At 33.9% G+C, this 17,271-nt stretch overlaps 1 protein-coding gene across 2 annotated transcripts in view; it reads right to left on the bottom strand.

The window, feature by feature from the left end:
• Positions 1–3,850, bottom strand: part of LOC114333784 (equilibrative nucleoside transporter 3-like) — a 74,836-nt gene extending 70,986 nt beyond the window's left edge. For both annotated transcript variants that reach the window (XR_007699330.1, XM_028283789.2), the window contains exon 1: positions 3,706–3,850. Coding sequence is in view for 1 of the 2 variants with exons in the window: in XM_028283789.2 (XP_028139590.1) it covers positions 3,706–3,742 (37 nt within the window). In the remaining variant the exon portion in view is untranslated. The remainder of the gene's footprint in view (positions 1–3,705) is intronic.
• Positions 3,851–17,271: the final 13,421 nt, after the last annotated feature.

Below are 17,271 nucleotides of genomic sequence, written 5' to 3' on the forward strand. Positions count from 1 at the left end.
CTAGTTTCTAAAAATTACTTAGGTTTGTTAACTGCTCAAATTTTGAAAATACTCTTTCGGAAGGTACTGATGTGGCAGGTATTGACAAATAATATTTTATAGCCAAATAATAAAAGTCAGGGAAAGTGGATTTGTATTTTTTCCAAAATTCCATTGAGTTACTTTTTTTTTGCAAAATGTGGCATTTCGAAAGAAAATGCGGCGTTGGGTAGTAGACGTAAAACATAAACAATCGCTTTATATTGCCGACACCGCCGCTTCTCGATGGTGCCATATACTTGGCTCGGTATATTATGTGTAATAAATATGCCTGATATAGATTTTAATACAATGAAATTGATTCTTAATCTTAAAAAAATTTTTGTATTTAATCAATATTATTTTAAATTAGATTTATATTGTGCATAAATTCAATTTTTATCAATTAATGTAATACCAAAATATCGGTATTTTTTTTAAAAATACCTGTTCATAAGTGATTAATTCGCTGTAGAATTGATTATGTAAAAATACCTTTCACTTCGGTTTTAACAACTAAGCTATTTTATCAGTTGTGTTCTTAGCCTCTAAACCCCTAATTTATTATTCAATTTAGAATGACCTAAGATGCTATCTAATTACAAAAGTTAACCATTTTAAATACATAAGTATGATATCGGATAAACGAGACACTAAATCCTGATGGACAAATTAAAACTTGCAAGAAGAAATTGCAAGAAGAGCATTTATGAAACTTAAATCTATACTACTATACTGTGCAGTTAAATTCTCAGCTGAACTTACAACTAAGAAACAAGTTCCAAATTTGTTATGGTGTATCATGTATTACTATATGGATGTGAAATCTGGATCATGAAGGTTAATATGATCAACAAATTTAAATTAGAAGGCTTCGAGATCTGGTTATATCGTAGGATGCTGAAAATATCACGGGTTTAACTTATTTCAAACATAGAAGTCTATAGCGATACGCTTTAATTACTATTTTCGCTAATTTTAATTTTAATATTTTTTCTCAAAAACGAATCAACGTTAGTCATTCGAAATGCACATTCAAATACAAATGTTAAGAGACAGGGCTTTACCCTGTCACATCTGTTTTTCGTGTGCAACAAGCTGCACCCTCATTAATTAAGTACTTTATCAGACAATTATTGTGTCAACAACTCACTTAATGCATTGGAAATTGTTTTACTTAAAACTGCAAAAGTAGACGCCAAACCTAGTGATTTATTTGCTCATCTGGTCAGGGGAAAAGGAACACCAACATTATTATCGTTTGTGGTTTTTTTTCTTCAGTCACTACACAGCACGTGAACGATTCACACACATACACCGACTCGACCCTCTCCGAGAGACCTAAACGAAACACATTTTCGTTACAACAATAAAATTACCGTTCGGTTTATTATATTCATTTTTAATTAAATTCCGGCAACTCACCCATCGAAATAAGTCCAAAAAAGAATAGGTCAAGGCGATGGTGATTTGACGAAGATGATAAAAAAGAAAAAACTTGAATATCTCGGGTATATAGTGAGAGACAGCAGATACTGGAGACTGCAGTTAATACTGAACGGAAAGGTCGAGTAAAAAAGAGGAATTGGTAGGAAGAAACATTCGTGGCTCCGAATCCTTGGTCAATGGAATGGCTTATCAGCAGATGGATTGTTACAGGGAAAAATTTTGGCAAATTGTCATGGCAGCTACCCACGAATAAAATTTGGGCACGGTACACAAAGAACTTTATGTAAATAACACCGCTAATGTAAGAGTTAATAATGTGGTTTCGAAAAACTTCAAATTAAAATCTGGAGTACGGCAGGGATGTATAATATCCCCCATTCTATTCAATATATATAGTGAACACATTATGCGTCAGGTTTTTGAGGAATGGCAGGAGCAACGATAGGAGGAAGAAAAATAAAAAACCTACGTTATGCTGATGACACTGTTATATTGGCGTCTTCACCAGAAGAACTGGAAGAAATTATGAATAGGCTAGGAACGGTGAGTACGGAATATGGTAGGGATGGCGGTTTTTGACAAAACACCGGTTTTCGGTTATACCGGTTTTTTTTTGCTTACGGTTTAACCTGACGGTTATAACCGGCCAAAAAAACCGGTTTTTGGAAAAACCGGTTTTCGGTTTTTTTAATCCAATAAGTTACAAAGTTACATTTACAATACCAATACATTTTAGTTTGCGATACTCCATTCGACTCTATATCAATATGATCAAAATTAGTACTATCAAAAGAACATGTATTACTTTTAACACGTTTGTGTTAGGGGTACATTTTAACTCATTTATATTTGTAGAATAGGTACATTTTAACTCATTTAATACTTCCTGTATGAGTGTAGCGTTTTGAAAACGTAGCGAAATTCTTGGAGATTCGTATTCGTTATCAGTAATTCGATATTCATAGTCAGAGCATTATTTTTGGTAATCAGAAAAAGTTATTCACCTACTTTCAATGTCAAGAGTTAAGTGTGAAAAATAGATGATGTTTGCGTCTAATTCAACCAGATCACTTCTTATGTAAATATTATGATTACAAATACCTTTTCAAGGAAATATTATAAAAAAACTTAATAATTGTTTCTGGCTAATGTGAGATAGCACTTTCAATTTGCTTCTGTATTTTATAAAATAAAATAAAATTTGAATTATGGTTTTGTTTGGAATAATTACTTGAGAATAATAATTATGATTGGGATCCAAAATAATACCTAACCTAATCCTAATCACCGTAAAAACCTAATAACCGGTTTTTACTTTAAAAAGAAAAAACCGGTTATAACCGGGACAAAAAAACAACCGGTAAAACCGGTTATTGCGAAGTAAAAAAACCGGTTTTAGGTTTAAACCGGTAGGTTTTTCCCATCCCTAGAATATGGTTTGAAAATAAATATAGAGAAAACCAAAGTAATGATCATCGATAGAATCAGAAACAACCAACCGGAGATAAGAGACTTGGCAGGTTACGAAGTGGTCAGACAATTTAATTACTTAGGCTCCGTTATTACTAACAGTGGAGGATGCGAAGACGAGATTCGTAGGCGCATCATAATGGCCAGATCGGCAACAGCTAAACTCACAAAAATATGGAAGAATACTGACATTACAAAAAACACAAAATTACGCCTTGTCCGAGCGTTAATATTTCCTATCGCCACCTACGCTTCAGAGACTTGGACCATCAAAAAAGCAGATTCAAAACGTAGAATGGCATTTGAAATGTGGGTCTACCGGATAATGTTGCGCATACCATGGACCGCACATCGCACAAATAATTCAATATTAGCCGAACTTAACATAAAAACTAGACTCAGCACAACTATCAACCAAAATATACTGAGATATTTTGGACATATAACTAGAAGAAGAGAAGGCATGGAACGAATGATAGTTGAAGGCAACGTACAGGGCAGAAGCTCCAGAGGAAGATCTCCATTACGATGGTCGGACCAAATAAAGGACATGACCGGTTACTCATTCTCCGAAGCAAAACAACACTCACAGGAGAGAGAGAACTGGACAACAATAGTCAAACGACTTACATGACGCCACTACATCCTTACGAAGGAGAACAGATAGAGGAGGAGGACACAAAGAACAAAAATATGCTATATTAGCTCTTAACTAATTCAAAGAGCAGTTTTATAATTATCAAAAAATATATGAGTATATAGACTTACATTTCCTAGAAATTTCAATATCCGCTGTAGTAGCCATCGTGAAGCCACTGATTCGAAAATATTTTATATTAAATTAGCACTACAAACTTGGTATTATAATCGAGTTACACGTTTAACTTATAAATAAAGATACATGTCAATAAATGGTTCTATTTAACGAATTTTTATGCGGATATGTAGATAAAATTTGATAAATATGTAGTTTAAATCGATTTAAGTGGCTATTGAATTATTTTATAATTCAATAATTACACTCGAAAAAAATTATTTGAAATTGATGATACGGGACTTTTTCAGAAATTTTTAACAGGAAATTACATAGTGGGGAAAGCAAAAGCATCTGCAAAAAGTGTTTTTTTACTTTTTACTACAATTCGCAAATGGTAATACTTGATAATAAAAAATTCCTTTAATTTAATTGTAGTCCAGGCTGTATCGTCGTACCCGTTAGTTAAATTATCCCGATTTGATTTTTTTGCACAGATTTACTCAAAAAGAGGTCCTCATAACAAATTCACAGAGTGCCGCGGTCGGAAAACTGTTTAAACGATTTTTTAAACAAATTCACAAAAACATTTTTTTCACTTCAGACAATTTTTTTTAAATCATTTGGGATATTCGGAGCAACAAAGATGTCTTGTAATTTTGCTCTAAAATTGATTGTTATCGAGTTATACGCCATTTTAAATTTGAAACATGTGAAAATGAACATGTTCAAGGCTTAATAACTTGGTTAAAAATTATTATTATGAAAGCCATAAAATCACCAAATGAAAGTTTAAAGCCCCCCTACAAGATCCTGAAGAAATATTTGCCATTACAGTGGAACCCCAAAAAGTCGGCCTCCGCTAACCCGGAATTCCGGCTAACCCGGACCGATTTTCATCTGACAAAACAAATTTTTTTTCAGTTTGACTGAGTTTTTTTACCAAGAAATGAACAACGCTGTATACAACTGTACGTACCAGTGGCGGCCGGTCAGGGTCGGCAGGGTCGGCAGTGCCGACCCACACATTTATAGATATTATAGATTTTTTTAATATTCATTTTAAGTAGTTTATGTAATTTTTTGTATCTGTGAAATAAAAAAACTGTCAGATAATACAGACTAAATTTTATTCATGGCTTTTAAAAGGATTCGACCAATCCGAGCGTTAAGTGATCCCTGCGCATTTTCAAACACTGAATGATCCGAGCCATTCATCTGCCTGTTCGGCTAGACGACCCCAGCTCCTCCGTAGCTTGACGATTTACACGTAAAACTCAACGAAAAATACAAGTCGATGAGCAACCAAACATATATTTCTCCGTAGGCATTAAGCGGCAGGTACGGCATATTTAAATCTGCCGGTTTCATTTGGAAGCATCGGCGGAAAATGTAAAAAATAATCACGCTGTTTTACGTCGTTTAATTAATATTGTAATTTTTTTAAGTTGTCAGGAATTATCATTTATTTATAGATATATAATATCGTATAATCGTTATATAATATAATTATAGATAACTAATAAAACTGTTTAAGAAATACGATTTGGATTTTCTAATGTACTTTCTGATTCTAAGATATTTAGCGGCATGTCTAAAACAGTACAGAATGAACTAATATAATTAATTAGTTACATTTTGAATAACGTTTTTGGATCTGAGCTTCAGAAAACCATTTACTTTTCGCTAGAAATAGATGAAACCTCTGATTATCATGTCATTTACAATAATTATCAATTGTTGTCCGATACGCGTTACGTGGTAATATTTATGAGAGGTTTTAAGGTTTTACAGACGTGAGTAAAAGCTATAAGGCAGAATATGTTTTTGGTGTTTTAAAGAACAGATTAAAATTTTTTGATATCAAAAACAAATTGGTAGGGCAAACTGGGGCAAACTTATGACGGCGCTGCCGTGATGTCTGGTGAATTGAACGGTCTCCAGGCAAAAGTTAAAACTATTGCACCACAAGCTTTATTTGCTCACTGTCATGGGAATAGAATGAATTTAGTTTTGCAGGATACGTGTACAAAAATTAAGAATATCGTGTTTTCTTGCCAGTTTAGCTCGCCCAAACGGACTACTGTTTTAGAACAATCTGTTTCGAAAAAAATGCAAACAGTTTGTCAGACTCGATGAAATTTTTAACCTAGGTTAGTTTCCACTGTAGCAGATTTTCGTGAACAGCCTTTGGAAGTTTTTTAATTTATTATCGAAGGCGACGATTTTGAAAGTTGTGATGTGATATCTTGATCCGTGAAGCAATCGGTTTAAAAACTTTCTTAAATGATTACTCTTTTAATACTCTTTTAAATATTTTTAAGAAAGTGTCTGCCCAAACCGATTTGATATTCATTGTTGTTAAAATCAGTCAACTAACATTCTTTATTTCAAAGATAGAATAAGAAAACTGGTGCAAAATCTCAAAGATTTTCGTAATGATAGTAGTTTTCAATATATACGCAGTGAAGTTTTGGGTTCGCTTGATATTTCCGAACCACCCCAAAAAAGACACAGGCATGAAACATATCTCGAAAAATGAGTATATTTTGAAATTTTGGATATCTACTATCTATTATGCAAATAGATACTCGTTTTTCGAATTTAGAAGATTTGCAAATTTTGACCTCTTTGATGATTCAAAATTTAAAAGTTACCTTCGCCAAAGAACTTTTAAAATATTTATTATTACAAATTACCTAAAAATTTCGCTGATCCAAATATTTTCTGAAAGTTACATAAATTAGAAAATATGTGTAATTTTATATATTAAGTACTGCAATTCATTACAACATAACAAACTGATCATCAATTCTCTTATTACCACCAACTTCTGATTTAAATGAACGGGATTTCTCTTGTCTCAAAAGAATCAAAACGTATTGTCGAAACACCATGAAAAAGAGAATGTCAAGTAAACCAAACAAAAAAATCCATGGTACGCCTATATGAGGAGACAAAAAGACCTTGCCGACCCTGTCTCTAAGGCCACGAGCCGCCACTGGTACGTACGTTAGATGTACTGTGCATATATATTTCAGGTTTTTGCAATTATAAGTGAGTTTTTTTTGTAAATATACTATATTTTATTAATTTTTACCATATTCTCCGGCTAACCAGGATTTTCGATAACCCGGATCGGCCGCAGTCCCGATTAATCCGACTTATTGAGGTTCCACTGTATTTTATTACTAAGCTGTTATTTTAAATTATTTACAGTGAGCACTAAGAGCGTGTTGAGGCGACCGTCAATGGAAGTGCCAGTGAGATGTGCCATTGGACGGCCGGAATGGTGCATCTCTTTCGAACTCACCATTGACGGCCGCCTAATACGCGCTAGCGCTCATTGTTGATAATTAAAAATAACCGCTTAGTAATATAATGATGACGCAAGTTTCTTCAGAATCTCGTAGGGGGGACTTTAAGCTTTGATTTGTTCACTTCTTGGCTTTCATAATAATAATTTTTAACCGAGTTATTAAGCCATGAAAATAGCCATTGTCTCGTTTTTTAAACTTTGAATCGCGTATAACTCGACAACAATCATTTTAGAGAAAAATCACAGGAGACCTTTTTTGCTCATAATGACCCAAAGAATCTAAAAAAATTTGTCCAAAGTGAATGGAAAGTCGACGGGCCCACGTACTTAAAACCACAGAAGCAAAAATTTGTGATGTGCAAAAATCAATCCAAAAAATGAGAGAGATACATCGGCGACCATTTTGACGATACAAGAAGTACGACGAGGTTGTCAGCCAGTCTTTTTCCTATCAAAACTCTGAATAAATCTTTAGGGAAGCCTCGGATAATAGTGAAAAGGAGTAAGACTAGGCAGAGTAGTAATCAAACCAATAAAAGATACGCTGAGGATACAGCTGTTCCTGCAGAAAATTTACAAGATCTACAGACATTAGTAAATGTGGTCAGTGAAGCAAGTTACCGGAGAGGCCTTAATATTAACATTTCAAAGACAAAGTGGATGGCAGTTGAAGAGATTAATGTGTCAAGGTCTGCTTTCTCGTAATGGAGTATAGAGAGAATATGTAAATCGTTTTAGGTGCCTTGGCAGTTACTTAAAGGTAAATTGTGACTGTGATGAAGCGATAATAACCAGGATCGAAATACCAAGTAAGGCTTTTATGACCTGGAAACCAGGACCAAGTTCTGAATTGTTATGTGTGGTGTATCATATTATTCATCTCCATTGCTTAACAAATTAGAAATATTTACCAAAAATGTGTAACTATTTTCAATTTCGTTGCAACACGAAACTACAGCCGCATCATTATTCTAGTTCAATCAAAGAGTGCAGCAAGCATCTCTACCGGTTTCGAAACTTATTAGTCTCTCATCAGGAGGCACATATGCTGCTCTCTCTGACCCAACTAGGACAAACCCCGGCGTGCAGTCACGGATTGCAACAAACGAAATGGCAGGGATGCCCTAGCGGCAACTGCTATCAAAAAACTAAATTTTCAATCTAATAGGAAAATACAGCGTGAAATACAGTGAAATACAGTGACAGGAAAATACAGCGTGTTTTATATGTTTGTTCATGGGTATTTTTTCATTTTTCCTACTGTATGTGGGTTAGTTATATTAAATTTTACAGAAAAAAATACAATTGATATAAAAGAGATCAACTTAAAAAAGACTATGATTTTAATCATTACTTTTTTTCTCAGTGTAACTCAAAATTTACTACTGTTTTGAACGAATTGCTCATTACTTTTCTTAATGTAGTGTGTTGTATTAGTATTACACCTACCATTCTCCGACCGATATTTCTATCCCCTGAATATCAAAGGTGCCGACAAAGCTTTCGCTTCTTGGTTTTACTAATATGCTAATAATACTAATCTTATCTTAAAAATTAATAAAAACGCACTCGTCACAAATGCTTATTTTCCTTTTTAAAAATAAGGAATGTTACGAAACAAGAGATATTTTATAGTCAACAAAAATAATTTTTACAAAAGAATGTAAAAGACGGCTTCCTCAAAAATTCTGTTCAATAAGATTTGTTATCAGTTTTTGAGATTAGATTTGCATTGTCAAATATAAAATTAACTAATGGATTAAGATTTTATTAAAACGTCGGTATTTTGTTGATTAACCTTGCTCCGTTTTTTCCAAAAATGTGATTTTGAGTGATGCATTATGAATTTATAAACTTAACATTGAAATTTTTAGACGAGGGCATTTAGCACAAAATAAATAATTTTTTAAATACAGGACCTAGAGACTGGCAGTTTTTTGCATTATGTTCAGGATGACGTCAGGAAAAAAGTCTACTATTCAAAAATGGGTGGAAATGCATAACTGCACTGTAAAGTGCATAAAATGCATCCAAAATTGCATAATTATAAAAATAAAGTCAAAATGAGTATACTAAGGAACAAAATTTATTATCTGGGGGGGGGGGGGGGGGGGGTTTTGGGGTCACTGAATACGATTACGGCATCAGAACTGACCTCTGGATCACCTGGTGCTCAAGGTCATGGCAAGAGACGTCATCCTCTGGAGTTTCGATGATTTTCGGAATTAAATCGATGCAAACGGATTACTCACGGGTTTTAGGGGTCGCTAAATACGAATATGCCATCAGAATTGACCTCTGGAGTACCTAGGGTAGAGTAGTGCCCAGGGTCGCTACTAAGGCACGTCATCTTCTGGAGAGTTTCGAGGGATTTCGGCACTAAATTGATGCAACTGGACTATTCAGGGGGTTTTTGAGGTGGTTAAACACGAATATGCCATCAGAACAGACCTCTTGATCACCTGGTGCCCAAGGTCACTGCAAGGGACGTCATCTTCTGGAGTTTCGAGGGTTTTCGGTATCAAATTGATGCAAACAGATTACTTACGGGTTTTTGAGGTCGTTAAATACGAATATGCCATCAAAACCGACCTGTGCACCTGTAGCCCAAGTTCACTGCTAGGGGCATCCTCTTCTGGAGTTTGAGAGATTTCGGCATTAAATTGATAAAAATGGATTACTCGGGGGTTTTTGAGTCGTTAAACACGAATATGCCATCATAACAGACCACCGGATCACCTGGTGCTCAAGGTCACTGCAATGGACGTCATCTTCTGGATTTGCGAGGGTTTTCGGCTTAAAATGGATGCAAATGATTTACTCGGTGGGTTTTTGAGGTCGCCAAACACGAATATGCCATTAGAACAGACCCATGGGGCACCTGGTGACCATGGTAACTGCAAGGGACTGACTGTGCTGTTCAGTTTTCTTACTTATGTATATATAAAATTTATATAAACTTTATTTATATCTGACTATATTTTTTCTTTATTTATCTCCAGATCGATTTACTATATTCTATTATGACAATGTTATTATGCGTTGGCGTTATTATTGATCATCATAATCACTAGATATTCTAGAATCCTTCATCTAAGTCATACTCGTGTTCACCAACCCCAAAAACGCAAAAGTAATTTGTTTGTATGAGTTTGGTACCGAAAACTCACGCAACTGCAGAAGATAACGTGCCTTGGGCACCGGGTGCTCCAGTGTGTGTTCTAACGGCGTATTCGTATTCAGCAACACCAAAAAGCCATTAGAAATCCGTTTGAATTCATTTAATACCGAAAACTTTTGAAACTCAAGAAGATGGCGTGCCCTAGGTACCAGCTGGTCCGGTGTCTGTTCTGATTGCATATTCGTGTTCAGTAACCCCAAAAACCTATAAAAAATCGGTTTGCGTCAGTATAGTACGGAAAAACCTCGCCCAGAGGATGACGCCCCTTGCAGTGACCGCGAGTACCAGGTGCTACGATGGTATGTTTTGATCGCATGTTCATGTTTAACGACTTTAAAAATCCCCGAGTAATCCATTTTCATCAATTTAATGCCGAAATCCCTCAAATCTTCAGAAGATGACGTCTCTTGCAGTGACCTTGGGCACCAGGTGCACAAGGTGTCGATTCTGATGGCACATTCGTGTTTAGCTACCTCAAAAACCCTCCAGTAATCCATTTGCATCAATTAAATGCCGAAAATCTTCGAAACCCCAGAAGATGACGTATCCTAGCAGCGATCCTCGGCACAAGGTACTCCGGAGCTCAGTTTTGATGACATATTCGTGTTTACCGACCCCAAAAAACAAGTGAGTAATCCGTTTACATCAATTTATTGCCGCAAACACTCGAAATTCCAAAATATTACGTGCCTTAGCAGCGATCCTGGGCACCAGGTACTCCGGAATTCAATTCTGATTGCATATTCGTGTTTAGTGACCCCATAAACCCGTAAGTAATCCGTTTGCATCGATTTAATGTCGAAAACCATCGAAACTCCAGAAGATGACGTCTCTTGGCGTGACATTGCGCACCAGGTAATCCGGTGGTCTATTCAGATGGTATATTCGTGTTTAGCGACCTCAAAAACCCCCCGAGTAATCCGTTTGCACCAATTTGATACCGAAAACTCTCGAAACCCCAGAAGATGACGTCCCTTGCCGTGACCTTGGGCACCAGGTGATTCAGTGGTCTGTTTTGATGGCAGATTCGTGTTTAACCATCTTAAAAAAAACCCCGAATAGTACAGTTGCATCAATTTATTGCCGAAATCCCTTGAAACTCCAGAAGATGACGTGCCTTAGTAGCGACTCTGGGCACCAGGTACTCCGGAGGTCAATTCTGATGGCATATTCGTACTTAGCGACCCCTAAAACCGGCAAGTAACGCGTTTGCACCGATTTAATGCCAAAAACCATCGAAACTCCAGAAGATGACGTCTCTTACAGTGACCTTGGGCACCAGGTGATCCGGAGGTCAGTTCTGATGGTGTAATCGTATTCAGTGACCCCAAAAACCCCCCAAATAATAAATTTTGTTCCTTAGTATACTGATTTTGACTTTATTTTTGTATTTATGCAATTTTGGATGCATTTTATGCACTTTACAGTGCAATTATGCATTTTCACCCATTTTTGAATAGTAGACTTTTTTCCTGGCGTCATCCTGAACGCAATGCAAAAAACTGCAGCTCTCTAGGTGCTGTATTTAAAAAATTATTTATTTGGCTGTTTTTAGTGCTAAATGCCCTGGTCTATTTAGAAAAAGGTAGAACGACTAGCAGGAACTTCAGTATGATTAGATTAGGGCATTTAAAACAAAATAAATACATAGATTTTTAAATAAAGCACCTAAAAACTTTTTGCATTATGTTCAGGATAATGTCACCAACAAAGTTTGCAATAGAAAAATGGGCGGATATGCATAGTTGCGTTTTAAAGTCTATAAGCATCCAAATATAATTAAACATGTCAAAATAAGTGTTATGGGCTAGATTTTATTACTTAGGGGTTTTTGGAGCCACTTACACTTTATTTATATTTAAGAAAGATCGACTTGGCATATTGCCTAAGAACTATATCTTTGTATGTAATATATAATTTTCTAAAATATTTCAAATAAATTGTACTATAGCCAAAGAAACATATCTTAAACATGATAGATTGAACTATCACTTTCTGGCAAACTTCAAACCCATTTATCAGAAAAAATTACACTTGATGTTAATTGATTTTATTAGTCAAAACAATATATTTTCTTGGCATTACAAAACTATCCTTTCTGAGTAATAATATTTCTCCGTAAGGAATATTATTATCTTACTATAGTCCAAGTAATGAAGCTTAAAATAGGACAAAACCTCGCAATTTTTACTGAATGAATCGATTTGCTTGAAAATTTGAGAATAAGTAGTGGATAGTCCAAGGATCAAAATCTATATCATGCCGAAAGGCGCTTTTACTATGGGGGTGGCTACCACCCTTCTCAGGGGTGGAAATTTTTTATAATATTTTGACCACAAAAGTGGGTAAAAACATTCATTCTAAGCCAAAAACGTTCTATACATTTTTTTGATAAAATTAATACTTTTCGATATATTCGCTATCGAAAGTGTTAGTTTTCGTTTTATCAAAACAACTTTACTTAACAACAATGTACCTTTTAAAAAAATAAAAAAGAAACAGTTTGTTTTTAATTTTCTTTAAGACCAATATTAATCGAGTTATACTTTATTATATGTTAGTTCTTCTTCGTCAAATGCTAAATATTGTAGTTTCAAAGTCAAAAGGCGGGGAAACTACGCATTTTTCGAGGATAACTTGTTCAAACTAATTTAAAGTACTTAAAAATATCTATCTCCAGAAATAAAAAAAGTCTCTTGCTCAAAAATTAAGGGACTTGTAATGAAAAGAATATCAGTCCCTATTTTTTTTAGCGAAAAAGTAATCGAAAGCAACCCCCTAATCACCAACCTGATTAAAATTAGTCATTGACTTTCTTGGTCTTGGTCTTCTTTACTTATGTATTATTAATAGGTTGTAGAAGTTTGACCGAGTTAGAATGATTAGTTTAAAAAAAAAGAAGTTTAAAGCGAATAACAAATTTTAGTAGTTTGGAAAACATGGCATTTTTTTCAGAATAGAAAGATTGGCATCAGAGATACGAAAAAATGTTTAAATACGAAATTGTAGCCTATTTAATTCCCAAGAATCTGGTTTGCAAAAATTTTTTATACGGCAAAAATTGAGTGAGCTATTGACACTTAAAACTTTTAATAACATGAAAAACCACCTTCACTAACCCTTTCAAAGTCACTTCTTTTTGCAACTAAGGATTTAAAAAAATTTAATATTAATAGGATTATAGATGTTGTAAAAACCTACAAAATTATTTTTTACTAAACCTTCTAAGATAAAAAATAAAAAGGTTACGGTTAAAAAATCAATATATTTTTTTGAAAACAAAATCCAATATCCAATTGGAAGCATAATAATGTAAGTTAGCAGTGTTTTTAGTCATTGGCCTAGATTCTAGAAGTTTGACTGGTTTAGAATGATTAGTTTTTAAAAAACCGGAGTTAAAAGCGATTAACGAATTTGTGTAGTTAGGTAAAAAAATGCCATTATTTTCAGAATAGAAAGATTAGCATCAGAGATACGAAAAAATGTTTAAATATAACATTGCAGGTTATTTAATTCCCAAGAACCTGGTTTGAAAAAATTTTTTCTACGGAAAAAATTGAGTGAATCGTAAATGAGTATATAATATATCGAAAAACATTGATTTTTTCCATAAAAAACTAACACTTTCGATAGCGAATAGATCGAAAACTATTAATTTTATCAAAAAAATGTATTGAACATTTTTTACTTAGAATTAATGTTTTCATCAACTTTTGCGTCAAAATATAATAAAAAATTTCCACCCGCGAGATGGGGTGGCAACCACCCCCATGGTAAAAGCGCCTTTCGACATCATATAGATTTTAATCCTTGGACTATTCGCTACTTATTCTCAATACCCCAGGCTGTGGCTGAAAAAACGTGATATAATTCAGGAATTTTTGAAACCTATCAGGTGTTGTAAAGGACGATGCCAGGAATAACTTATACTAAAATGTAACCAAAAATTTTGTGCGGTTTTTTATTTATGACGATCTTCATTTGTTAAATTTACAATTTTTAAAGATTTTTAATTTTGCAGCTTAGGATATTCATTTTAGAGAAAAACTTTTAAATAGAAAATTGTAGTAAATTAAAAAACCTACAATTTGAGCTATGGCAAGTATAATTTCGTTAATACGTTATTGCAAAACAGCCTGCGAAAAGTCCAAAATGGCCGTTTTTTGCAATTGCCTTATTTATTGTAAAAATAACTTTTATGTATTTTTTTAAGGTCTAAAATGAAGATCTTTCAATACTAAATATAAAAAAAATTGTAGTGCCCGATTGGTGAACTTATTGTTTAGATATTATAATTTGTTTATCCCAAGAGGTCAAATGTTCAAGCCTATATCTTTTTGAAAAAAAATCGTACAGAGTTAATCCAAGATCCACTCTCCTTCTAAAGACTTATATTTTCATATTCTGATATAAATAAATACGTATAACATTTTTCAACCCATTGTTTCGGGTTTGAAAATAAGGGTGCAAATTTCGTTATAAACATTTAGAACTGAAGCCGCTCCTGTACATCCTATAAGTTTTTAACTAAATAAAAATTATTTTAATCGAAAATTACATTTAATTATTAAAAATGATTTTTAAAGTGTAATGGGGATTTGTTTTTCGTTACGACTATGATTTATTGTGTCGGTTGCCCTTAACAACGGCTAGCAACTTATAATACATTGTATCACGGTTTTTGATTTAAATTTTAATGCACCGTTTGGATTGACATGAAATTTGGCAAACACATAGATAACATGTTAAAGAATAAAAATGATATTGGGCCTCTGTGTGCTTTTGTCCTGGGGGTGAGTTTTACCCCTTATGAGGGGTGAAAAAATATATGTTCAAAATAAGTTCGAAAATGGATAAAACGTCTAATTTTAGGCACTTTTCGTTCTATAGCATTTTTTCACCAAGTTAATACCTTTCGAGTTATTTTCGAGTAAATACCTTAATTTTTCAACAACAAAAAAACACGCTTTTAGGCGGTTTTTGACAAATAACTCAAAAAATAAGTGTTTTATTGAAAAAATGGGTTTTAACAAAAATATAGAAAATTAAAAATTGAAAAAAATGATGCATGCATGAAATCTCTAGACCCAGTATAAACAAAGTTCTAGCTAATGACAAATAGGTTCATATCCATCAAATTTCAAAGTGAATTATTTCAACGTGAAATAATAAAAAAATCATGCACTTTTTGGAGGAAAATCATTTTTTAAAGTATTTAAAAAAATATGTATATCTGTTTTTTAAAAATGTTTATAGCATCAAAAGTAAGCAAATTACTCTGAAAATAAAGTTGATCCCTTTTTTTTTTGTCAAAAAACTCGAAAGTCAACCCCCAATTAGCATCTTAAATCAAATTAATCATTAACGCTTCACAAGTTATTTTGTTCATGTATTATTTATATTATGATCTGTAATAGTATAAGAGCTGTGAGACATTTTTGAGTAGGTATTTTAGGCAACCTGAAAATTTTTCAGGTGACTCTTCTATGATAGCCTAATACAAAAATGCCGGTCTGGCTGGAGGGTAGTGGTTATTTTCCCCAAGAATCCCCCCAAATTTAAAAAAGGGTAAAAATTGTTATTACAAAAAATATCATTGATATGACTTGAAAGTAAATTTAAATATTCAAATATAAAGAAAATAAACAGACCAGGCGATTTGAGGGCGATTTTAACTCTGCAAGATACTTGCATGGGCGCTCCAGGATTATTTTCAGGGAATGCATCTGAACTTCAGAATATTTCATCTGAATCTGTACATACCATTAACGAGTATAAAATATACAACTATACATGCATAGCTATGTACATTCCTTCCGGACTTCTTCTTCTTCAAGTGCCGTCTCCTAATCGGAGGTTGGATATCATCATCACTATCTTTACTCTATCCACCGCTGCTCTAAAGAGTTCTATAGAACTGCATCTAAACCAGTCCCTTAAATTCTTTAACCATGACACTCTCCTTCTTCCTATACTCCTTCCGCCTCTTATCTTTCCCTGTATTATCAGTCTTAGCATTTCATATCGCGGTCCCCTCATTACGTGTCCCAGATATTGTAACTTTCTTATTTTTATTGTGTTTATTATTTCGCATTTTTTACCCATTTCTTGCAGTACTTCCGTGTTCGTTTTCCTCTGTGTACATGCTATTCTAAGCATTCTTCTGTAACACCACATTTCAAATGACTGTAGCTTATTTATGTGTTCTTGCTTTAATGTCCAGCTTTCAAGTCCATATTGTAGTATCGAGAACACGTAGCATCTCAAAGCTCTTGCTCTCAGTTCTAAGCTAAGGTCTTTGTTGCAGAGAACTGTTTTCATTTTTACAAACGCATTTCTTGCTATTTCTATCCTGGTCCTTATTTCTGTTGTTTGATCATTTTTCTCTGAAATCCAGATTCCTAGGTATTTGTATTTATCAACCCTTTCTATCGGTACATTTCCCAAATGTATGCTTGTTTGTATGTTTGTTTTCTTAGTTATTATCCTGTATTTGGTCTTTTTTATATTCATTTTTAGTCCATATTCTTTACAGAAATTGTTTGTTTTGTTTAGTAGTAGTTGGAGTTGTTCAGCAGAGCTTGCTATAATCACGGTGTCATCTGCATATCTTATGTTGTTAATAGATCTTCCGTTAATTATTATTCCTTCACTTTGAGATAGCAATGCTTCTTCAAAAATGGCTTCACTATATGCATTAAAGAGTAATGGAGACATAATACATCCCTGCCGAACTCCTCTCCTGATTTCAATTTCTGGACTGGGTTCGTTATCTATTACAATTTGTGCTCTTTGATTCCAGTAAAGGTTTGTTATTATTCGTAAGTCCCTTTTGTCTATGTTTTTTGTCTTTAGAATTTGGACTAATTTTTCATGTTTTACTTTGTCAAAAGCCTTCTCAAAATCAACGTAACAAACATGCACATCCACATTCATGTCCATGCATCTTTGAGCTAACACATTAAAAGCAAATAACGCCTCTCTGGTTCCTAGTCCGTTTCTGAACCCAAACTGACTATCATCTATTCCTTCTTCTAGTTTTTTGTTTATACGACCATGTATTATTTTCAAGAATAATTT

This window comes from Diabrotica virgifera, chromosome 7, assembly GCF_917563875.1.
Source record: "Diabrotica virgifera virgifera chromosome 7, PGI_DIABVI_V3a".
NCBI lineage: Eukaryota > Metazoa > Arthropoda > Insecta > Coleoptera > Chrysomelidae > Diabrotica > Diabrotica virgifera.